Source organism: Triturus cristatus, chromosome 5_2, assembly GCF_964204655.1.
Source record: "Triturus cristatus chromosome 5_2, aTriCri1.1, whole genome shotgun sequence".
NCBI classification, from domain to species: Eukaryota; Metazoa; Chordata; class Amphibia; order Caudata; family Salamandridae; genus Triturus; species Triturus cristatus.
Genome location: NC_140588.1, coordinates 479,019,980 through 479,046,184, shown reverse-complemented (window position 1 = coordinate 479,046,184; position 26,205 = coordinate 479,019,980). Strand labels below are relative to the sequence as shown.

Sequence of the window (26,205 nt, the reverse complement as noted above, 5' to 3'; positions counted from 1 at the left end):
TACGCCCCTGAAGCTAAAAAAACTATCACGAGGCCAGGAATTTATATCACGCTGCCTGTGCAAAAACCTGTGTAGCTTTTGTTTCCCACTCTATCACTGAAGCAACTAACAAGTCGAAAACTCTGTTTAACCTGGTCAAGGATTTAGCAGGCTCATACACCACAGCCTTGGCCCCCCCACTTAATTCTCAACAATGCCAAGACTTGGCAGTTTTCTTTTGAGAAAATTGAGAAAATTATTACGGACATTAACACTAACAATACCGTATCTCCTCCTCTCATTGATTTGGAATTTGCCTCCCCCGGTGAAAATACCCTGGAAGCCTGGCCCCTTATTACAGTAGATACTATGAAAACTATACTTAAAAACACTAAATCCGGTTCACCCAGGGATCCCATCCCGATTAAATTCCTTAAACAACTTGATGACCAGTCCTTAGGAGTCATCGTTGAGACGCTCAACGCTTCACTTGAACTCTCCTCAGTTCCAACTATCTGGAAGCACGCTATGGTTACGCCATTGTTAAAAAAGCCTTCAGCTAATCCGGATTGTTTGGCAAACTATAGACCCATTTCCCTGCTCCCTCCCTTCTCCAAGTGCCTGGAGAGACATGTCCATACGGTTCTGTCCACCTATGTCGAAAATAACTCACTCTTGCTCCCCTCACAATCTGGTTTTCGAGTTGGTTTCTCGACTGAAACCACTCTTCTCGGAGTTACGGAACACATCCGTAATCTCCTTGACAAAAGTCAGACGGTCGCGCTCGTGCTCCTTGACTTGAGCGCGGCCTTCGACACCATATCCCATGATATTCTCATCAAGACACTGTTTAAAAATGGTGTCCGGGGTAAAGCACTTGAATGGATCCGTTCTTTTTTGGGAGACCGGACCTTCCAAATAACATCCTCTACGGCCTGCTCTGACATTTTCAATGCACCTCATGGCGTGCCCTAGGGGTCTATACTTAGTCCACTATTTTTTAATATTGATCTCAGACCCCTTGCTGACTTAGCCGAAGAATCCGGACTCTCCCTTATGACTTACGCCGATGACTCCCAAATTATTTTTTCCCTATCGGAACCGGGTTCGTGCTCTTCATCTCCCCTCAAACTCGGGCTTCAAAACATCCTTAATTGGATGACGAGAAACCAATTAAAACTTAATGGAGACAAGACAGAGGTTCTTCTCTTAGGAAAACAGCAAGAACTCTGGAATCCCTCTCACTGGCCTGACCAGTTGGCCGCTTTCCCCACCCCAGTGACGCAGGTTCGCAACCTGGGTTTCATCTTGGATAATGCCCTTTCCATGAGTAAACAGGCCAATAAAGTTGTTGGTCTCTGCCTCACCATCATCAAATGGTTGAGGAAAATTATCTGGATGCTGCCCTCTTCTACTCAGAAGACTGTAGTTAATGCCCTTATCACGTCTCGACTTGACTATGGCAACATTTTGTATCTCGGGTCAAATAAAGCAGTAGTCAGTCGACTGCAACTTGTGCAGAACGCTGCAGTCCGTCTGCTCTGCAAAATCCCTAAAAACTCAGGGGTCTCAAACTATCGCCGTGAACTCCACTGGCTCAGGGTGGAAAACAGAATTCGCTTTAAAGCCTTGACATACATGTTCAGAATCAAGGCAGGAACAGCGCCTAAATACCTTCTAGCTTTGGCCCAGCCTTACATCCCCAAGCGTAGTCTTCGTTCACAATCACATTCCAATTTTTGTGTTCCGAGATTTAAATTGGCTAGAATGGGGGGCAGATCATTTGCCTACCTTGGTCCTTCCCTCTGGAACGCACTCCCTCCTTTCATCCGAAAAGAGGATAACTATGTCAGGTTCCGAAGGCATGTCAAGACCTGGTTATTCGAACAATAACTTAGAATAGCTTGCACTTCGCCCCTGACATTTTTGCTGTATCTCGGTGCCGGGAAACCTTTTTTGGGTAGCTGTTGCGCCTTACAAGTTCAAAAAATAAATAAATAAATAAACTATATCGTAGCATTAATACGAGTCTGTCTGTGTGGCAGATCGTTTTTCACGTGCGTTCTGCTGTTTGGCATGTTTAAGGAATTCCTGGGCTGCTTGGGGTGTCGGCAGGATATGAGTCTTGCCCGCGCGGGTGACGCGAAGTCTGGCAGGGTAGAGCATGGCATAGGGAATGCACATGTCACGCAGTTTTTTCTTTACCGGGCCGAACTCCTTGCGAGCCATTGTATTCCAGTGGGTGTTTCTCTCGGGCCAATCGCAGCGCTGTGTCACGGTCTCGATAGTTCAGGATCCGGGCTACTATGGGCTGCGGTGGAGCGCCCGGTGGTGGCTTTGGCACAAGAGATCTGTGTGCCCTTTCTACAATGAGCATTGGTGAGAATTGTTCTGCTCCAAACATGGCCTTTAGCATTTGTTCAATGTATTCTTCAAGTTTACCAGTATTTGTGCTTTCTGGTATGCCTGCAATGCGTAGGTTGTTGCGGCGTGATCTAGAGTCAAGATCTTCGTTCTTCGCTTTTATAATCTCCAGGAGCTTTGCCATATCATCGCATTTTGAAGTAGTGACGTGTGATTCATATTCGACCGCCGATATCCGCTGTTCGGCTTCTTCCAATCGTTCACCCAGTTTGTCTAGTCTAGCGAATATGTGGTCCATCATGATGGTTAGTGCATCAATCTTACCATCAATGGCCTGCAGACAGTGCTGAATGGCATTGAGGGCAGCTTCCATCTTGGTGTCCGGCACGGGGTCCGTTTCTGGATCTGTTTCAAACGTGGCACCTGGGAGTCTTGATGTTCGTCGGGCTCGAATGGCAATTTAGTTTGCTGCCGGTCAGTTTTTCCCATTCTCAAGCATGCACTGTGAGCCCGCAATCACTAGTTTTCCAGAGCGGTAAGGTTGATGGCACGTGTAAAGGATCGTAGTGGTCTGTCCCCAAGGAGTTCACGCGTCCCAATGCAGCTCAGCGCAGTGCACCCACTCCGCAGACAGGTGACCAGTGGATAATTGCTGGAAAGAGCAAAGGGAATGTAGGTCAGTGACACTTTTGATAGTGAAGAAAAGTTCAGTGAGTGTGTATTACATGGGAGATGCGACGCAGGTACACTCTCTGGCGATATTACAGTGCAGTCAGTACCTTCTTTTGTCGCTTGTTACATATGCAGCGCTGATAGTTAAAGCGGGTTCAGCGTGTGATATTTAATTTGCCATTGGCCAGTGTTGCTCCACACATGGATCAGACTGGCTGATATTAGCGAGATTCCAGTGCGCGGCCGACACTCTCCTCCACAGTTTCAGTAAACGGTCTCTTAACAAGCAGATTCAGCACCCGCAGGGTCTCTGTGTCCCTTCCCACTGGGTATCGCACACCGGTCACGCAGCAAAGAAAAGTCACGTCCGCACTGCTGTGCATTCACCGGTCCACTCCAGCCGCTTACCAGTTGGGGAGTCCCACCACTATCACGCAGAGCAGGCAAGCAGGTATGCAGGCAGCAGTGGAGCTTCTGTTCAGGGGAGCCTCGCAGTACGAGGATGCAGCTCGTGTCGCTCTGCAACAACGATGGGTCGCAGCCACTTAAGCCTCACACCATTTCCAGCACCTCCGCCTCACGTCATCATCTTAGCCGCTGAGGGGTACGTGCCGCTTCACTTCAATTAAACATACAACTCTGCAGTTATGCTTCACACAACCACACAGCAGGGCCAGCGCTTGTCAGTGCATTGATCAGGGATTGCCATTACATACGATCGGGGTGGTGTGTGCTGCCAGCACGGTATTTCTCCGATCCGGTGATCGCCACCATTTTCTCATACATGCTAACAGATCGATATCATGGCAGATTTTCCTGAGCAACGAGAGTATATTAGGTGGACATAGTGGTATCAATCTTCTCCGCTTCAATTCAGATTCTCAAATATGTATATACGATATTACCACCGATATTTGGCAAATCGCCGCCCCGGCCGTCAGAGCAGGGCTAGTGCGCGGCCATTTTGCTGCGGGCTCTCTAGCGCCCCCATATTCATTTTAATTTGATAGTTAAATATATGTTATATTTTATTGTGAGATTTTAATAAACATAACTTGTTTATTAAAATATATTATAAAGGTTTTGGTAAAAGAATATAACCGCAAATAAAAGAATACAAAACGTGCATACACAATTGTGACATTCAACACATATGATATTGTAAGTGAGTAAGGGATAATTAATATTTAAATGTATTAAATGTAAGGTAAAAAAATTAAATGCAAATCAAAAAAAGTTGAAAACGTAATATGTTAAATTTGAGTGTAGGTTGATTTGAGCCTCATTGCTGTGGTGGTCCTAGATAAACAGAAGTTAGGGAACGTGCTTTAATATTTTTATATAAAAGTTTTTATTTTTTTATTAATTATCTTAAAATCCCCGATTACTTTCCTTAGGGAGATCTCAGCCCCGGTGACAGGGATCTCCAGAAACAGATGGAAAGTTAATATTAATGTCCATTCAATCATAAATTCAGTCGTAGGAGTCCCCATTCCCTAAATCTATGTGGATATCTCCACATGGAAATGGTAAATTCCATCCATGTGGAGAATTACACCTAGGTTGAGATGTAGAACACCACATGAGAAGATCTGTCCATGTAAAATTACCTTTGTGAATAGGTCCCAAAGATTTGAACTAGACAGATGGCAGATGCATGCCAATGACGCTGCCCCCATTATACAAATGCCAGCCCCTACATTTAACTAATTGCCCATTCCTTTACATCAAGTGAGTAATACTAAGAGCGTGGTGATGTGTGGGTTTACCTGGAGAAGAGTGGAGTAAGGATTACAAGAACAAAAATTACTATGGTGAGTGAAAATATTTACAGGTATGCACAGATGCTCTTTACCCTGACTCAAAAGCAATACATTTTAAAAAAACAAGCAATAACATTAGCAGAAGCAGTCAGTCAAATTGCTATGCTCGGCCTTGTTAAACTGTACATCAGACGGGAGCTTACACCAATCTTATGATGTATTAAGAGCGGCCCATGCGGATGCCTTGCAGAGGACATTCAAAGGAGCGAGATGGTAAAAGTGATGAACTCCTCCTTTGTCAATCTCACATGTGCAGAATACCCTCTGGAATATGTAGACTAAGCTACATTGCTGTACTGAAGAAGGCTGGAAACTTCCCATTAGGCAGTTTAAAACCTTGAGCCCTTCCATCCAGGAATAAGCAAGTATGCCGAGGAAGAGCTGCCTAGATGAATATACAGATTTTGTCCTTGACAGAGCACAAGGGATCCAATCACATTGAAACAAAGCATGGCTATTTCAAGATACGAGGACAGGTTTTGAAAAAATATAAGTCAGTACCATCTCCTAATTGAAATAAAAATTTGATTGAACAATGGGAAAGAACAAAGGGTGAGTACGAACCTTGACCTTGTGAAAAGACTGACTCCACCACACAAAGGAGATGTCCTTCGAGAGAAAGAGTTGAAGAGAATCCTTTATCTGATTAGAGAACCCAAGAGTTCTGCTTCTTTTGTTCAGTATTGGACCCAGAAAAGATGGTGTAATTGGATGGCTTTTTCTTTCGCCTCTGTCTACTTATGGTACTCATGGATTCAGAGGAAGGTGAATCTTCAAATGCAAATGGAGGGACAGAGAAGGGTCCTTGAGGGATGAGGGCACTGCTTCTTGAAAGCTGCTTGGTACAACTTTGAGATTATAATGAAGTATTTAGCAATAGCTGTCCTCACTGTCATCAAGTAAGTGGATAAAGAGACAGAGAAAAGATTTCTTCTATTATATGGGTCGCTGGTGCTTCTGGAAATAAGTTGGTTGCCAGTCGTCCTGGCCTTCCTTGCCGTGCTGCAGGCATAAAGTACAGGAGAGAAGAGAAGGGAGAGAAGCTCCGGCAGGGTTTTCTTTATTTTTGTTTGAAGGTTAAAGATGGATGGCTCTATCCCTTTTAGGAGGCACAGTCACTACAAAAGACCAGTTTAGAGTTGTTTTTCTGTACTTTTATTCTTCCATTTCATGCCAAGACACTTAAATGTTCAAACAGTTGTTAATTTTGTTTTAGGATGATCCTCTATGCTACATCCTACTTCGCTGAGCCGACTCACTGCAAGTGTGACAGTATTACCAGTAACAGAGCCAGTATTACCAGAAACAGAAGCCTCAACATCTCCTTCGAGACAGCGACCTTCCCGGAGAGCTGGAAGCACGTAGAGATCAACACCTTACTCAAGAAACCCAAGGACCTAAAAAACTTCCGACCCATCTCCCTGCTCCCGTTCCCGGCGAAGATCATCGAAAAGGCCGTCAACAAATAACTGACCAGCTTCCTCGAGAAGAACAGTATCCTGGACCCATCCCAGTCCGGGTTCCGCAGCAACCAGAGCACCGAAACTGCCCTCATCGCCGCCACCGATGACATCAGGACCCTGCTAGACAACAGAGAAACCGCGGCCCTCATCCTCCTGGACCTATCAGCCGCCTTCGACACGGTCTGCTACCGCACACTACGAACACGCCTCTATGACGCCGGAATCCAAGAGAAGGCCCTGGACTGGACCTCCTCCTTCCTCCCTGGCAGAACACAGAGCGTCCGCCTCCCCCCCTTCCGCTACGAAGCCACCGAGATCATCTGCGGCGTACCCCAAGACTCATCGCTCAGCCCAACGTTGTTCAACATCTACACGGCACCACTCGCCCACATCGCACGAAGGCACGACCTCAACATCATCTCCTACGCCGACGACACCCAGCTGATCCTCTCCCTCACCAAGGACCCCCACACCGCCAAAACCAACCTCCACGAAGGAATGAAGGCCGTCGCCGACTGGATGAGGAACAGCCGAATGAAGCTGAACTTGGACAAGACGGAGGTCCTCATCCTCGGATCCACCCCCTCGGCCTGGGACGACTCCTGGTGGCTGACTACACTAGAAACACCCTCAACACCCACCGACCACGCACACAACCTAGGGGTCATCCTCGACTCTACCCTCTCCATGACGAAGCAGGCCAACGCGGTCTCCTCCTCCTGCTTTAACACCCTCCGCATACTTCGCAGGATCTTCAAGTGGATCCCCACCGAAACAAGGACGGTCACCCAGGCCCTAGTCAGCAGTAGACTGGACTACGGAAACGCACTACGCAGGAGCCCCGGCCAAACTCCTGAAGTGGCTTCAACGCATCCAGAACGCCTCCGCACGCCTGATCCTCGACATCCCTCGCCGCAGCCAAATCACACCCCACCTGAGAGACCTGTACTGACTCCCTGTCAACAAGAGGATAACCTTCAAACTCCTCACTCACGCACACAAGGCACTCCACAAGACTGGACCAACGTACCTCAACAGCCGACTCCGCCTCTACACCCCCACCTGCCAGCTCCGCTCCGCAGACCGCACTCTCGCCACCGTGCCCCGCATCCGAAGAGTGACCGCCGGTGGCAGATCATTCTCCCACCTCACCGCCAAAACATGGAACACCCTCCCGATCCACCTACGGCAGGCCGAAGACCTTCTGACCTTCAGAAGACTTCTCAAGACCTGGCTCTTCGAACAGTAGCAGCTACCCCCCCCGTGCCTTGAGACCCTCGCGGGTATGTAGTGCGCTTTACAAATGCCATGATTGATTGATTGATTGATTGTTGCCGGCAGCAGAGGCACAGGAAGGATCAGCACCGTAATGATCTTGAACACTCCAATATATATTGAGAGGCTATGACCTCTTGTGTGGTGGCTATGGTGCCACCACACAAGCCTTTGATAGCTCTTGTCTGAGTTGTGATGTCCAACTGGGCACCTAGCAACGGTTACCCCTAAGGGCTTTAGGACAAGGGTACCTACATGGCTCAGAAAAAAAACATCAACATGCTCTTTACCTAAAAATTATTCCAGGACAAATTAGTGAAGTTCAACTTAGACAGCAGGAAAGGAGTCTGGGTTCAGTCAGTGCCAAGTCAGCATTCAACACCTGCATTACTGATTGCTGCTAATTCTCTTACTCCCACAGAAGCCGTTACAATTTTAGAGGACCTTTTTGACTTCTTGGATAGGAATAAGCCTCTCTGGCTTTTGCCATGGACTACCTAGATACTAACAGAAGGTATGGAGCCAGTGCTGAAAGCTGGATGATCCTGGGAGAGGTGGTGGTGGTCCTGAACTGGATCTACTTACTTGGGTTTGCATTTTTGTCCAAGGGTTTTGGCATTTCTGGTATCTATAGAATTAGAGCTTTCTAGTAACTTGCAGGATTAGTTGATAATGTTACTCCCCAAGGTAAATCACAGTAGATGCTCTGGTAGCATGAGAAGTGCACGTCTGATCATTATTGTGTAGGTCTGCTGTAAGCAAAGACCTTTTGTTTTCAACAAACATATATGTATAATCTCATATTTACTTACTAGGGTTTTTGGCCAGCCCTCTTCATCCACTGGTCTGTTGTAGTGTCATTCACATTTTTCTTCCGCTCACCACAGCATATAGCATGGGCACATGGTTACCCTACTTCAGCCATTTGCTTAATAGTCTTGGAGGGATAAGATTTTGTTCATGTGCAATGTGCGCATATCGGTACAATAAGGAGTCCCTTTCAGTGACAGGGACTACTGGTGCAATGTGCGCTTTTACCTTAAAAATGTATATAATGCTTGCTTATTTTCCTTCGATTTCTTTTTTTTTTTTTTAATTTTAACTCAAGTGAGGATCCAGCAGCTCCAATACAACGACTGGGCCGCTTGTGTTGTGTGCAAAAAGAAGGATTGATGAACAGCATATTGAGCAATGTCAAACGTTCATCCCAGTACAGAGATCTGGGCCTAAATCCATCGCTTGTTTGATCCCCATGCCTTTCCAGTTTGAATCCAGCCATATGCAAATCAGTCTTGACCCTACTCCCAATGGGAACAGTCCAGCGCGAACTGCCAGGCCAGGTCCTTCCTTTTACTGGAAACAAGCATCCTAGGACCGGTTTCGGAGTTTCACCCCTCATCAGCCAGGCTAGCTTGACTCCAGTGGCATGGAGAGCATGGGACCCATGTCTGGAAATACCCATCCCACCTGGGGTGACAAATGCAAAAAGCACAATTGATAGACAGAATGTTGAACAATGTCAGACATTCGCCCTAGTACAGAGATCTGGGCCTAAATCCATTGTTTATTTTTCTCCCCATGCCATTCCAGTTTGAACCCAGCCATATGCAACTCAGTCTTGACCCTGCTCCCAATGGGAACAGTCCAGCCCGTATTGCAAGACCAGGTTCAGGCTTGGCAGTTCAGGCTGGACTATTCCCATGAGGCACAGGGTCAAGACTGATTTGCACATGGCTGGGTCTGAACTGGGTTGGCATGGTGAGCAAAAGGATGGATTTAACCCAGAACTCTTGACTGGGGGGTGAATATTTGATTTGCTCTGCATTCCGCCCATCATCTATGTGTCTTTTGCTTGTGTCGTGTGTCTTCATAAAAAAAGCATTCACAAATTAGAGACATTGACTTTGCCAATGCTTGTTTTAATTACTCCAGCTGGAATTTTGAGGTAAGGCACCTCAGAGTGAAGGGGTTTTTGAATGAAGTCTCCAACATATTTCGGTAATAATACACAGTGGAGTGGATATTGACAGGTGTGTGGCTTCTGAAAATTCAAGGTGAACAGTAAGCAAAGATCAGGTAGTGAGGGGGATCTTTTAAAACATGGAGTTCCTGAAAGCGAGCACTTGTAGGGTTGTTGTAATACTAGGAAAGGTAGTTTTTTCAGGGAGTTTTGTTTCTACTGGTAATCAGCACTTCTGTAGCGCTGAATCAGCCATTAGCATGATACCGGTTGAGAGAAATAAAGAAAAGCGTTTTCTTTGGCAGAGAGCCCTGAACATGCTCAGTGTATTTTGATAAATTATGGTTCTCTCTTACGAAATGCACAGAGTTCTATTATTTCCCAAACACATCTATAATTTAGCTTTTTTCTTAAGTTAAAACGTTGCTTATGACTACCACCATAAGGAAAGGACATTCCACAGGAGGGTCCATTAGTGCATGCCTATTACATGTACAATGGCTGCCAAAGTGCCCCCGTCGCTTGACCAAATAGCCGCCGCTTCTTGGGGCAGACCTTCAGTGTTCCTGCAGGGACTCTGCTCATTTGTGAAAGAGCAGTGGTACTCCCTCATGTATGTGAGGTCGTGGTCCCTTTTAAATGATGCAACGCCCACTCTTGAATGCTACAGAAGGCCCTCATGTCTTCTCTAATACCACAGTGCGGCACTGATACAGGGAACGTTCTTTCAGTACTCACTGGAAAGGAAGGACTTATTGGCACAACAGAAGGTGGAGTAGACTCAAGTCATTTCTCTGTGACGTTTTATGAGAAGACTTTTTGCAGTTTGCATGCGGCTGTGCTCTTCTTGAAGTACTGAAAGTACAACCAAGATTCTGCCTTGATGCTTGTTGCTGGTTGAAGATTACAGGGACAAGGTATTACTCACCATACCTGGTCTACTCATGGTCGAATAAAGCGAGCACTAGTAACCTTTTAGTGAGTAAACCAGGATCTTTCTTCTTTTGCAGTTCAATACCAGGGAAGAGAGGAATCTGCAGTTAGAGTAGCCAAAGAAATAGCATTACCATAAGTAAATAACTTCTGCTGATGGATACTTCTAACCACAGATTCCTTACCTCCAGAGGAGATACCAGAGCAGTGCCTTCAAAGATGGTGGGTCTGTGGAATGGCTAAAAGAAAAAAAATGCTGCAGGATCAAAAGGGCAAAATGTTTGTCCCTTTGGACCTGGCTGTCAATGCAGTAGTGCTTCGTTAACGTGTGCACAGATGGTCACATCCCTGTCTGACAGGTATCAATAACAGGCACTCCGCGTGCCAATGCAGTGGTAGTAGCCTCGGCAGTGGTGGAATGGGCTCACAGTCCTTCTGGAGGTTGCTTTTGGCCGATTAGTAGCAGATCCTAATGCAGAGGGCAATCCTCCTCAATGGAGACATTGTCTACACTACCTTACCTTTTTTTACCCAGAAAACACAAGAGGTGATCATCCGCCTGATGGTCTTCAGTGGAATTGATGTAAAACCTTTAAGCTGTTTGGGGATTCAGCTTTATAGTCAAGCAGGTGGTCAGAGCTAGAAAGTCTAGTAAAAGATTGCGGTCTATGCCACAGAGTTAACAAAAAGTGGATTGGGGGACCTGTATCGGGTGCAGAACTCAAAAGTAACACATAGTTGTGTGGTTTTGATATAGACAGAATGATTCTCACAGAAAACCATAGCTAACCCTCCACAATTGTCCTGGAGGAGACCAGGCCTAAGAGGGTTGTGGGTTATTACTTGGTGGGTCATAAAAGGGGCTGATTCTGAAAACAGTTGTGTCACCAGTTTTTATTTTGTCCTTGTTATTGGCTACATCAAAAACGAGATCTGTGACAGTGGAATGTGAATTTGTTTGCAGCACAAACTGTCAGCAGTGCTTTAGTTTGCTGTCCAAACTGTTAGCCCTTCCAACCCTGCAAGATTGTGCCAGCGTCATGTACTGTTCAACTTACCGATAAAGTAAAAGCAAAAACAGCACGAAATTTTACTACGGACAAAAAAATTCAAAGAAATGTGTTTGGCAAATCAGTTTACGTCATACTATCCGTGCCTTTAAAAAATGGCCATAGATTTTGCCCACGTCACCAACTTTGTTTGCCGCTGTAATTGTTAGTGTTTTCATTTGGCATTTCAGTCAATTGGCAGTATCACAGCATTTACAAAGTTTCCCAGCTTTTGCTCATGGCCACATCTAGATAAATGGACCTACTCGGATTCTAGTTCTTGGGATATGATCCTAGGGGGTCTATCCATGGAACAGGCGGTACCTAGGAAGCAGAAAATTTGCTGAGCGAGAAAAGTATTTGGCCTTGAAAGGCAGGCAGTCCTGGTTCTTACTGAAGACTGGGTGGGAAGCCTGGCATATCCTGTTGGATGGGAGCTATGCATAGTTTGGTCTTCCTTTATCTAGATTGGTACAAGACTAAGTAAGGACTGCAAAGATGCATTATTCCCACAAGTTACAATAAAGCGATCTGGATAGGACAGTGCTTTCGCAACTAAACAAACCGGTGAAATGGACAACTTGTACTAAGAGTTTATGCACACCAGTCATCAGGTAGTACCATTTTTTTCACCAATACTTACAGTCAGAATAATGGAGCGAAGTTGCTTCTGTGCCAAAATTAATGCAATCTCCTAATTTGAAAGATGGGAGAAAAGATTTTATTAGTAGGAAAATAAAATGTTGAAACAAATGTGCAATGCAATAGAGAAAATTATGCTTTTCAAATATGAAACATAAAAACATCATAAAAACGTGTTCTGCATAAAGTAAAACATAGGTTGCCAAAACAGGCAAGAGGTATTTAATGAACATGAGTGAGAAGTGTCTGCATTATGTACAAGAGGCCATTTGCAATACTGCTGCAATGAAAATTAGGAATGATAATTTTTTTATAGAATGAATGGCAAAAAGCAGGAAAAAATAGAATTAGAGGCATTTGCCTCAAGGAATCATTCAATCATCAATCATTCATTTCTATCCCAATGTAGCCAGCCATCTACGAGCACCAGATGGGACACCCAGTAGTTTAGTGTGACCAATACTGACTTGCTCTAGTTCAACCGGAGCCCTGACGCATCATCATAATGCCGAAGAATTTCTATCAGATGGGGTATAGTGGTCTCAGGGATTTGAACAAGCAAGAGTATATCTCTGCATAAAGGGAGACCCCATCTTCCAGCCCACCACACCACTGAAAGTCCTGCATTTTAATATCTACTCTGAGTAGCTCCACAGTGGCTCCACCACAACAGTAAAGAGCAATGGGGCTAGCGGGCATCCCTGTTGAGTGCTCTATTCTATCGGGAAGAGAGAAAAGTCAGTTGACCCTAACCTGGGCAACTAGGTCCCCACCCAGCCAATGAACCAAGAACCTAACTGCATTTTTTACGCAGCACTGCTAACAGGAATGGCAAGTACATGGAGTTGAATGCTCGCTCCATATCAAACAACAGCAGAGTACTGTCTTCATGCAGTATGTCTCTCCATGCCAGTGCCAGAATACGGTAGTGAAGGCAGTGTCTAGTGCTCCTCCCAGGCATGCAGCCATTCTGGTCCGGATAGGCCAGCGAGTGGATCACAGTCAATAGTCTTCTTGCAAGTATTTTGGTACGTATTTTCAGGTCAACATTGATCAATGATTTGGGCCAATACGCGGAGTATTCCTCTGATTTTTTCAGGCTTAGGGACAGTGATGGTGGCCTCCCTTAGATCAGGAGGGGGTCTGTGCCTCACAAGGGTATCCTCAAATAAGGTCATTAGATGTGGGACAAGCACGGAGAAGTACCTCTTAAAGAATTCTTGGGGAAGCCATTAGGGTCAGGTGTCTTGCCTGATGGAATGGATGCAACAGCCTGCCGCACTTCCTCCACCCTGATAGGTAAGTCCATGTCAGGCCCCTACTACACAAAGAGGGTTCTCACCGGGAGGTCCACCATAATGGGGTGATCTCTCTCAGCAGGAGGGGGGGCGCTCATTAAAATCATAAAGGGAACCACAAGTGGAGGCGAAAGCTGTGGCGATGGATATTGCCACCTGGAGTACCTCCCCTCAGGTATGCTAATCTCCGGGACAATTTAGCAACCCCACCGAGGGCACACTAGCCAGTGGATTCACTTTCCAGCATTGTCCCGCAGTTCATACACTCTTCTCTGAGAACGAAAGCTCCCAATTGGGCCGAGTCCATGAGCACCGTCCAAAAGGCTGATCTGGCTTGGTTTAACTTTTCTCTGGTTAAAGGACACAAGTAGATGGCCTCTGCATACTCAAGTTGGAGTAGTTTTGTTCAACATTCAGGCCTCTTTCACATGCCCAGTTTCTATCTTTGATGCATACCAGGCCTACCCTCAGACAGTTGCCTTACAAGCATCCCATAGCGTATTTGGGGAAGAGACAGCACTGCCATTTCGGGCCAAAGTAATCAGGAAAGGTATCATGGATATGGTCGCTGAAGGTGTGGTCGAGAAAGCCCCTGGGAGAACCTCGCTCGCCACCAGACGGGTTCCCGACTGTCACCACAATGGGGGAGTGATCTGAAAGACCCCATGAGAGGATCCTTATCTGGGAAATGGCCCCAGCGTCCATGGTTGGAGCAAAAATATACTCAAGGCAGGAAGAAGTGTGGAGAGCATCAGAATAGACTGTATAATGACTAGTACCATAACGTTGCTGTGTCCATACATCAACTAGGCAGCGGGGCTCTGCCCAATTCGACAGGTGCATTGACCTGCCGGCCACCGACAGAGTCAGTGTCCAACCTGGGATGCATAACAGCATTATAGCCCCCCACCAACAAGACTGAGCCAAGAGAGGGCAGGTCGCCAAAAGTCATGAGATCTCCAGAGTTGAGTCCAGCAACCGAGGTGGGGCATACACGCTAAAAAGTGTCCACATGCTGCCATCCAAAAATCCTGTGAGCAAGACATAGCAGCCAAGGGGGTCAGTAGAGACTTGCTGCACCACCATAGCAATATAGCTACCCCGGGAGCCCTGTGTGAAGCCAGAGTGATATTCTGTAGCCATGTCTGCCTAAACAGGAGCAGTTTGCACCCAGGAGGTGAGTTTCTTGGAAAAATAAAATGGCACGTTGGAGTTGCTTGACATACAGCATAACCCCACACCACTTTATCATTTAGCCCATCCACATTCCATGAGGGCATGATGTGTCTCCTGGAGGCTGCTCTCGTAGAGTCAGTGGTCATCAAGGGTGGGTGTAATGTGACTGAAGGAGTTAAAAGGTAGTCGAGTAGCATGGCACCTTAAGGGAACACAAATGTGGAAAACTAAACAACCTGTGAACAAAAAACAACATGAACCAACATTCCCCCATCCTACACTTTTCGCCATGAAGCATCTGTCGCCAGAACAAGGACTCTAAATAAGAGCCCCGAGAACTACCCAAACCAAAAGAAAGAAAAAACAGAAAGGGGATGTACAACAGGAGGTGGCGGCCCACGAGTTATACAGCGGATACTTGGCATCATCATTACAGTCAGGTGTCTGGATCAGCAGCAGACTCATGGCCAGAGTCAGAAGCTCCGGGCCCAGCTCCGGAGTGGAGAGGAGCCCCGGCTCCAGCTCCCCCCCGGGTCGCGCCCAGAGGGTGAATGTCCAGCAACGACAACAAAAATCGGGGCGTGCCCTTCAAGCGAGGCCCAGTTATTTATGGCATATCAAAAAAGAGGATGTGTTCTTGTGTTCTTATAAATCACTGAGCCGGGCCGGGAACTGTAGCTAATATTAAATTTGTTGCACCTTAACTTTGGCTTTAACAGCTAAGAAGGAGCGATGCAGGGTATTATAAGGAAATAGGAATAAGAAAATAGCATCACTGGGTTCGACTCGTACTGCACTTTCCCAAATCAAAAGGCCTCACGGAGGATGATGGCCCAGTCCACATAGTTCAAGAGCTGGGCTATCAATGGTTGTGAAGGGGCCTCATGTGGTGGCAGAGCCGCCAAGAAACTATGCACCTTCTCCACAACAAAGTATGTGGAAAGCAGCTCTTCGGGGAATCAATATGCCAACCATATAGCAACAAATTGCATTGGTCGCACTTCCTCTTCCCCTCAGGAATCCCCACAATGTGGATAGTATTTTGCCTGCTCCCTTCCTCTGCTCTAGCCTCTAACTGGCCAACCCTACCTTGAAGGCTTTTTATGATAGACTGAAGGGTGCGGGTATTGTCCTCCACACTAGGCTGGTGGCCCTCCACCTCAGTAAACCTGTCTGCCACATTACTAAGATCTAGGCAAAGCAGCAAAAGATCCCAGCTGAGCTCACCAATTTTCTCCTCAAGGAAAGTTTTGAAATCTTATTCCTTGCAGGATGGATGTTGTCTAGTCGGTCGGTGGCACAGACTCCAGCGCTGTTAGCTCCAGACCCTCTCGCATGCTCCTCTCTGGGGCTAGCTTGGTGAAGCAATCTATTTTGCTCTGAGCAGTGGGATTAGCATTCTTGGCCTTACCCATCCTGTCCAGATAGGGCACAGAGGACACCATGCAACTTGGTCCAAACAGAATACAGGAGCGAAGGGCGCATCTACCAAACCGAGCCCATGAAAGTCAGGAGGGGTGGCAGGGAGAGAAGGTCCAGTTACACAACTCAGCAGTGGGTAATCACTATCCAGGTGAACAGGCAGGCTACTCCCAGGCTTCTAGTCGCATCCGGCCTCGGGCACTATCAATGAGGCAGTTAGGGTGGACTCCTCCACTCAAGGTCTACAGCGAGGGAACTGCACATCTAGGACATACAGTGGGGCAATAGTCAAAATCTCCCAGAACATTCCAATCAGCTGTCAGCGCACCAAGCCCAATCCAATCCAGGCCTGTGTGAACCACCCTCAGTCCTAAACCCCGAGGGGGTCGCAGTCTCACCCTTGGAAGAGTCTACTCTTAAAACAACGTAGCGGGGATATCCTCCACAGGGTTCCGAACTCTCGCCTCCTGCACCGGCACCGGGATCAGAGTAGGTTATCGTTCAGTCACTGCCACTACTAGGGGGTGGGGCCACATCTGCATGCAAGCAGCAACTCCCAAAAAGTGGAGCTTCTACCCCCAGATCACCCCAGCGGGAGGGCACGCGCCTCAGTGCTTCGCCACCATCTGCTTCCACCAAGGCCAAAAGCCCAACTAGGCCACGGACAGACAATCACTCCAGTGACATCACTGCTGCCAATAATCACAGTTACCCGGAGCCGATGGGACCCTCTGCTGTCCATTTAATGCGCCAACCGCTCGGAAGCATGGAATGCCACTGCTTACTTCCCCGGGGATGCGCCAATGCAAGGGGGAGTGCCAAATCAGAGTCTTGCCACCGCCCATCCCCACATGGCTCCACTAGCTCTGCCAGGCTGCGACTGCCCACTGCAACTTTGCAGGACAGCAGCGGATCACCAACTTGTTCATCGGGGGAGACAGAGCATTAGGACACTCGTCTCGACTCCCTCAGAGGTACACAGGGTTGAATCAAGTCAGATTGTACGGGGTGCAGTGCGGAGCACACTAGGCAGCATCCGCCATCTTCCTGCATTGGCCACACCAGTTAGGAAGCTATTGGTCATCAACAGATACTCAAAACATTGCATTGCATACGCAAATAAGAGAAATTCTCTTTAAAACGACATTATCTTTGGTCATTGTTCTAAGACTGTCCCTTTGTTTGTTTGTTTTTTTGTTATATGGAAAAATAAACCAAAAAAGTTTGCTATATATCTATTCTTATGCTATTTAAGAAGCAAATAAGATGAGAAGAGTTCCTAGAATAGGTTATAATAAACAAGAAAGAGGCCTACTTTTCCTTTGATGTGCACTGATGCAAGATTTTCAAGAGATTAGTGTTTCTTTAAAAAAACTCTTTAGAGTACCTTTGAGCAAAATTCTGAAGGCTGGCTTCAATACCTCTTCAGTTTCTAAGGACTCATTCTTCCTTTAAAGTCAGGCTCCAAAATGTGAGGCTGAAGAAGTGGTTCTTTTAGAGATAATGCATTTCCAGACACCTTTATGGTAGGTCCCCAGTAACAGGATATTGATTTGCCTGTTCTGTTCAGTCCACAACGAACAGGCTGATGAATATCACCATTAAAAGCAAACAACTTCCTTGAGCCCATCAAGCACTTTAATGAACTTTCATTTCAGGAATGTCTTCTCTTGAAATGTGCATGGCAACAGAAAATCCTAAACAAGCCTAGAAATGGCTTTTTGACACTGCCATATTAAGACAGCTGTTGTAAACAGTCAGTGGTGGATGAAAGTGGGAAAGTGGATCTAGGACAGGCTGCTATCATGGCATACTAAACCCAATGCCAAAACATCTTAAGTCAGGGATGGAATTGTAACTCAACAACATTCTGTAAGAAAGCAGGAATATAGGTATGGGTGAGTTGCCACCAGGTGGTATTCTTCATCTCAAATAAGGGAACTATGGAGGAAGGAGAGGTCTCTTAAGGCCTGTGTGCTAGGTGTTCCTGGAGCAGGGTTGAATAAAGGTGTCCAGAAATTGACTGAAATCAAGACGACTCTTCATGTACGGTGCCCAGTGTTTTCAAAACAAAACTTCCAAATCACAACTTGCAGGGCATTTCCCTTTCAACAAACCGCTATTTGTATACAGATTCCTATGGTGTACCACATTATATATAATTTTGTATGGCATGAAAAATGACAAGGATTTAGCCATTTTGCACCAATGAGTGGAAGGATGCGATGTCAGGCTTGTACAACTTCGGTTCAAAAACTATTGGACTGGGTAGACTGTGTCCGTGGTCACAGGTGCTGGATGGAAAGCATTCTTCACCAATGGCAAAGTCTCTTCTGCTAATCCTGTGGCATTGATCCAATATAATACCATACCACAGGTCCCAGAAGTGATAAGAGACTGATATTTTCCACCACCCATCTTTGTGTTTCCAGCCTGTTCAGATTCCAGCCTCTGGTCACACAGTACCTTGCTGAGTCAATTCACTTCATGAATAACGTTAGGCATTCCTTCTCCAAAAATGGTAGACGATTCCACTAAAATATTTGTAAATCGACAAGAGGACTGGAGATTACGGTTTAATATTATCCCTAAGAGGAGTAACACACTTCGTGACAGAAGAACAGCTCAAGACAGCACAGGTTTTGGATGGCCAAAGACAGACGCCGGGTACGATACCTGTAGAGATGTAGACCCCTCCCTCAAGACCTAAAGACCATTTGTGGTCAAATTATTGTCACTGCAGACAGCTTCACATCCCCCCAACAACATATTACAAAGTTATGAGTTTATTACAGAACCTTTGGAGGAACTCATTGGGGTGACTGCACAGCCCAAGTAGAAGATATCCACTCACTGAAATGGAATGCAAGGGTTTAATCCTACCAAGATAAACCTGTACTGTTGTGCAATCTCCTCCTCAGGCAATTATTTAAAAAAATTCACTTGGCATGGGGCAAGATAAGCATTGCATCCTCCACGACAAGCGTCGCCATCCACAATGCTAATTTACAGGAAGGAAACACATCACCTCAGTAAGTCATTGAGAGTGCACCAGGTCTCACAACGTAGTTTATATAAGTTATTCCCACAGATATTTTTCACATCCGAATTACAAGTGATATGATTTTACAATAACTAGAAAAATATTTATTTTTGAGTTCAAAATGTTGCATAGATTATAATAATATACTTTTAAATGTCTCGTGAGTATTTTTACAGATTTTTGTTTAGATTTTTAGTGACATTAAAGCTTTTTTTTTAAAAACAAAATGAACTTTATATTTTAGAATTTTTTGTTTAACACCAATGAATGGTGCATAATTGGTCACCATTTGATGAATAAAAGATGCACAATATAGCTCTTGTATGCAAAACCTATTGGCGCACATTTATCATCTATCCGAGATTTGAACCAATCAACATCGGCATGCTATAATCTTCTTTGAAGTGTGTTAGGTTCTCTTCGTTTTGTTCCAAGAAATGCCCTAAAGCCCCCAAAGCCCCGTTGAGACTCTAGAATGTTGACAGTTCACACTAGAGCGCAGCAGGGCCAAGAGCCAATTCAAGCTTCCAGAGCAGAGAAATAGGCAGCAGGAGCAGCAGACAATGGTGATGTAAAAGAACAGAGGCAGGGTTTAGCAGGGCAGATCACAGAGGACAGCTAGGAGTGGGCAATGTTGTGTTGCGGAGGGAGCTCAGGACACTGGCACCACCGCTGCCGCTGTAAAGGTAAAGGTGCCGTTATTTAATAAATGATGCGGAGCCTGTATTATGTTGCTCACTGCTCCCGCATACGCGTGCCAACTGACGTCACGTCCGCGGAAGCTACTTTATTGGCTAAGGGTCACATGATACGGGAATCTACCATTCGGCACAGGACCCGCAGGGACCCTGTGCAAACACCCCTGTCATCTGGCTCACATCTTTAGAGCCTACAAGACGCACCCATTGCATCATGGCTGCAACATTACATTACTCCCCAAAACAAACAAAACACACTTGTCACTGGATTTAGCAGAACACAACCCATTAGGATAAACCAGAACAGTGTTACGTGAAGTAGTCCTTCAGCTTGCGAGATGGCTCAGGATTCTGTCTGAGGCGGTACTGGGAGCTTCCTCGCCCACTCAGTTCTCCACTGGCGCAATCGGTCTGAGAAGCTCCCATGAGCTCCGAAGGGCTTCTTGTGGGATCAGGGACCTACTCATCATGGGGAGCACTATCCGGCACTAGTCCCTCCCCAAGGGTAGGACTTTGGGCACTGTCTGATGCTGCTCCCTCTCCATTCTCCGAATTCCGACTTTCCTCAGTTCCAGATTGGGGCAGGCTCAGGCCCATGGGAGCCTCAGGTGATGGATGAAAAATCTTGAAGCATGAAATGGTCTGAGTCACCGTTTCATCACCCCTCTGGGCTGTGACTCGAGTGCCCTTCAGATGGACGATCACCCAGGGATCCTTTTTGTACGGAAGCTTGAACTTGCTTTTTGTCAAACGATCCCGGTCTCCCACTTTCAGTTGAACCGACTGGGCCCCTTGACGTTGGCTGACTTCATCATGGATGCTGTGGTGGCGAGCATCAATCTGATCATCATTCGGGCCTACCGGGTGACACCTGGGGTGATGTGGAATGGAGTCGGTGACTACCCGGCCCATGGAGAGATGCCCCGGGGCAACTCCAGTAGTGGAGTGGGGAGTTTGTTGATAGTTCCACCGACTGATGGCATTCATGGGCTATACGTATCACCTTATTCAAAGCCCACTTCCCCGTTGGCTTGTGGCCACCGAGGGGTAACTCTCCAGTGTTTGATGCCTAAGGACATCAGGTAGGTGGCCATCTCCTGACCCAGGAACAGGGGTTCATTGTCCATTTTCAGTTCTTGAAAAATGCCATGAGTCGCCATTATCTTTTCTATCATCGGTATAACCTCATTCACACTCAGTGACGGGATGATCTCTACCTCTGGGTATTTTGAATGATCGTTGATAGCCACAAAGGTGTGTCGCCCGTCTGGGAGACTCCCAAAGTCTAAACTCACACACGCTCGGGGGGCGCTTTGGCCGTGGCTCAGTTATTATCGGAGCGGGGTGAGGAGCTTCTCTGGTTGACTGGCACCACTGACCGGATCGGACCACGGTCTCCACATGTTTGTCCATCAAGGGAAACCACACTTTGGTTCGCAGACGTGACTTAGTCTTAACCATCTCTTGGTGTCCAATATGAGCGAGTTGCACTACCCGTGCGGTCAGGGTGGACGGGATTACCAGGAGATTACCCTGAAGCAGGCACCCTGTTGAGTCTTCAGTCAGCTCGTTCCTAACATGAGACAGGCTCTCCATGATGCGTCTCGCCTCTGGAGTGAGTATTTTCCATTCCTCTCTCGCCCGATCCCAATTTCCTTGCTTCAGGATTTACCTGACTCTCTGCAGGCATTCATCTTGGTTTATTTTCTCTCGCAAGGCTTCCATGGAGAGCGGAAGGGGGCACGATCGGGTTGTGATGCAGTGGACATATTCTTCGGTGTCCGCGGCGTCTTCATCTTCCTGTGCCGTAGCCGCCCTTGGATGGCGAGATAAGTAATCAGCTGGGTTCCGAGATCCGGGTTGATATTCCACTCAACAATTGTAGTCTTGCAATTGCAACATCCATTTTTCTATTCTGGGGTGCGGCTTAGACGAAGTTCCTGAGAAGAGGGACAGAAGGGGCTTATGATCCGTCGTCACAACGAAGGGGTTCCCATATACGTAGAGGTGAAAGTGGCCGCACCCCCAATGTAGAGTACCGCTGCTCCGTGTCAGTCAGGGAGCGGCTGGCGAAGGCCACCAGTGCCCAGTCCCCCTCAGCATGGTTTCGCTGCATCAACACGTCCCCCAGTCCTTTCGGGCCAGCGTCCACAGCGATCATGGTTAGTTTCCTGGGATCAAAGAACGCTAACGTAGTGGTAGCCGATAAGACCGCTTTGATCTCTTGGAACGCCTTGATATGTTCCGCAGTCCAGGCCCAGAGGACACAGTCCTTGTTAAGCTCCTGAAGTGGTTGAGTAAGGGTAGTAAGATCGTGAATAAACTGGCCACAATAATTGACCATGCCGAGAAAACTTCAGTTACAGTGGTGGGTGCTGGTGCATTCTTGATATCTCTGACCTAGTCAGGATCCAGATTCACCACAGCTGCAGAAAACAAATAGCCGAAGAATTGGAGCTGCGTCTTTAGTAACTCACATTTCTCCCTGTGCAGCATGAGTCCAGAGTCTCGGATTCTCTGTAGCACTTGGGTCAACCTGTCGTTGTGCTCGGCAATAGTCTTGGCATGGATCATGATGTCATCACTGACATTTATTATCCCTGGGATGTCCATTATCAGTTTGTGAATCACATTTTGAAAGACCTACGCTGCGCTGGATATTCCAAAACTCAACCGAGAGTACCTTCTGAGGCCGACATGAGTGGAGAAAGTCGTTACATATCTGAACGCCTGATCTAGCACCAGCTGATAGTATCCTGACCGGAGGTCGAGCTTCGAAAACCAGCACGCTCCTGCCATTTCTCCAATACGGTCATCAATTGTGGGAGTGATATGTCTTTCCCATTCAATGGCGGCATTGGGTAGCCTCATATCCACACATTCTGACAGCACCAGGTTGTTCAGTCTTCCGGGTGACAATTGGAGATACCCACGGAATGGGTCCAGTCACTTTCTTGATTATGCCTGTTTGTTCTAGCTTGGTCAGCACTTTTTCGACCAGTGGGCACAGGTGGAAGGCCAAACTCCAATGCCGTAGAGCACTGGTTGTACCGTGGGATCTATGTGGAGGTGTATCTCTTTGCCTTTGAATTTTCCAATCCCTTCGAACACCGCTGCAAATTCTGCTAAGATGTGCTGGACTGATACCTGGTGTATCCCGAAGGCGAAGGTTACGACGCCTAGATCCTCAGCGGCTCGGCACCCCAGTAACATGCCCTGTCCATCCTCCGTTACATATACCTGGGTCTTAATGGAGCATGTCCCGTGTGTGACTGTTGTCTTGAATTTCCCTCTCATCTTCAATGGCCTGTCCTGTCCTGTCCATATGCGAAAACTGTGATCATCGTAGGGCATAACGGGGGAGCTGGCTTGATGGTGCTGTAAACTGGTGCCGGCATTATGCTTATGGTGGCACCCGTATCCACGACTGCAGTGAAGTCTTGCTGACTGTTATGGCTGTCTTTTTGCCAGCTCTCTGGAGAAGGAGAATGATGGAGAGTGACTCCAGCCTATCACCCCCATAGCATAGGGATTAGGCCGATAAACAGGGACCTTGTCTTACAGATATAAGGGCATTTTCGTGCCATTTCTCTTAGAGTAAGGCTTATGAATTTAAGTGAGGGGTTAGATATATAAGTATTAGTCATGATTTACTCATTTGCTAACATGCCGATCTGTTTCTCATGGAGCTATGCATATTATGGGCTCCGTAGGCCTTAAGCGAGACAGACTCCATTTTGCTTTCTGCCTGGTAGCTCGAGAAGGCTTTCTAGGTTAAAAGTGATGTTTTAGTTTTAAGCTGTTGTTCGCTTGGAGAGAACTGGTTCAGGCTGACCCTTATCGAAGGAATGTATTTTTCTCCACTCCGAAGACACAACTTCAGGCTGGCCAGCTGGGAAAGTGTCCTTGGTACGGGGAGGTACAAGAATTTGGTGGGCGGCAGGTTACTGGCCGTGAATTTCCATGAAGGAACGGGCTTTTGATATTAGCAAAGGTGTTAGTCTTTCAGTCAGTCAGTCCGTAGGCGGCATCTAGCCGTTAGCATCTCTGCCATTATTCATTTTCATGGTGGACAAGTCGCCATCTTTGAAGTCGGAGAAAGATTTAAGACCGAAACTCTCTGAAGATAGACTGAACGAGAAGTGGCGCGGAGCGCACTAACCCAGAGAGAGAGAGAGACGGTAGCTAATTAACAGCAAGGTTCCGAGGTCCTGAGGGAGAGCAGACGAGTTTGAGCCTATCAGTGCAGACGTGTACTTGTGACGGCTGAGGGTGACTGCAAGGCGAGCCAGGACCCAGAGACGAGACAGGAGCCTAGATGACTGCCGAGTCCCGATTTCCCATTAACCAGGTGAAGTCCGACCGATTCTTATAGTGCGTGCACCCTAATCTTTCTCTTTTATTTCTTGTGCAAATGTAATGCTGCATAGTAATGTGATTTATGTTTATGGTTAATAAATGCCCTAATTCATATAGAATTATCGTGTACCTGGTTCTTGTGTCCAATCTTGGTAAATGATGCTCCTAGTTGAGCACTGTTTAGACGAACGGATGAGAAATCCCGATCAGACGAATAGTTATCAAATAAAGAGGGAGTGAGTGGACCTTTGATGTCGTAAGCACGGAGTACACTATATAATCTGAATCCATATCCAAAGTTATTATTTTAGTTTTATCCTAAGTAGATTGCTAAGATATCATCCTAATAATGTTTCATAGGAATGTGGTCGTCGTTGATATGCGGCGTTAATGAGAGCGCTGGGGAGGATTACCAGCGTGTAGGGCTGCCGGATTGCAGCCCGTGTGTAAATGAGAGCGGCGGGAGGGATACCGCCGTGTAAGTTTCGCAGGATCGCGAACGATTTGGAAAAGGGAGCATTGGGTTCTGCAGGCCCGTGTGTAGACACGCCGGATTGCGTGTCAGATCTGCCCTAGGGTAGAACGGTCTGGGTCAGGGCGACCGCGAGGCCAACTGATGTGAATAAGATATTGTAGAAAATCCATATATGTATATTGTCATTCCCCATTCTTAGGTGCGACCTGTATATTCATCTTTATATCTACCCATTGTAAATACGATCTAAGAAGGGAAGGTGAGTACGTTTTGGCTGGGTCACAGGGGCCCCTGGGGGCTGATCCCATCTAAACAGAAAATCCAGCCATTACATCTGGCGTCACGAACTGTTTACGAAGCCTGTGTGCATTGTTTTGTTTTGATCTCGTTGGTTTGCGCTCGGCTTGTACGTATAAAATTTTGTTTATAATTGTGTATATAATTTTTTGCGTGTTAATATGTTTCCGAAAAAATCTCCGTCGGTTTTCAAATTACCGATTCAGATTCCCGGCTGGGAGTCTACGCCTTATGAGGCTTTAGCCCGTGAGTGGGCTGATTCTACTGGTTTGAGTGAAAATTGGTCTTCATGCTTGGAGCAGGCGGAGCCTGCCGATGTGATTTCATGCCTACAGAAAGCGCCAATAGTGAAAGGCGATGAGCTTCCTATTTTAGGACGCAGAGGATGGATTATTCTTAATGCATACAGAATTTTGCATGAGAAGTTTGTTCAACTACAGAAACAATTTAAAGATACGGAAGGACGGTGTGTTGAGTTGCAAAATGCGCATACTCTTTTACGTTGTCAAAATAAACTGCTTGCCGACAAACTTGAAACATATCAGACCATTGCCGAAAGAGCTGCGGTCCGTATTGCACGATATAAATACAAACATCGTCGTGGGCGCGTGTCGTCCCGCAAAGTGCGTATGCTTGTAGCGAAAGCTGGAATGGATTGGAACCCCGATGAGTGGGACGGTAATATCTGGGATTCTCATACTTCTGACTCCTCGGCAGAGGAGGGTGACAAGCGCGAGTCTTCTCGCTCCGGACGTGATTGTAAATCTGCTTCATGCATTGATTTGACTCCCGATTCTGACCGTGCTCGTTCTTCCCGTGCGGATGACGTAGCTTGCCCTGATTGTTCTGTTAAATCTAAGATGCGGGCTTCCTCGGAAGCTCTTCCCGCAGTTTCTGCTCATCCGATCTTTCGACGGAAATTACAACAAGCCCCTGGTAATCCGGGTGGTATCCCTCTTGACTGTATTGAAGATTTTACTCAGCAGGAGATTAGTGACATCCTGCAACGATTTAAACAACGGCCTGGTGTGGCCTTGCTTACCTGGATGGTGCGTCTTTATGAGCTTGGCGCTTCCGGTATTCTGCTCGATGCTGTTGATTGCTTACGATTTTGCTCTTTGAGTTCTGATTCTACTATTCAGGACCATTTTCGGAATTTTAATGGTTATGTCCAAACTTCTTTGCTCCAGCTTGCGTCTGATGGCTGTAATCATAAATATCCAACAGAGTCTGATTGGCCCTCTGACGACAAGCCGTGGTACACTCTGCGCGATGCG

At 46.7% G+C, this 26,205-nt stretch overlaps 1 protein-coding gene across 6 annotated transcripts in view; it reads right to left on the bottom strand.

Moving 5' to 3' along the window:
• Window positions 1-26,205, bottom strand: part of ELMO1 (engulfment and cell motility 1) — a 1,282,006-nt gene that overhangs the window by 803,834 nt on the left and 451,967 nt on the right. For all 6 annotated transcript variants that reach the window (XM_085607465.1, XM_085607469.1, XM_085607468.1 and 3 more), the window contains one exon: window positions 12,162-12,212. In XM_085607465.1, the coding sequence (XP_085463591.1) occupies window positions 12,162-12,212 (51 nt within the window). The remainder of the gene's footprint in view (window positions 1-12,161; window positions 12,213-26,205) is intronic.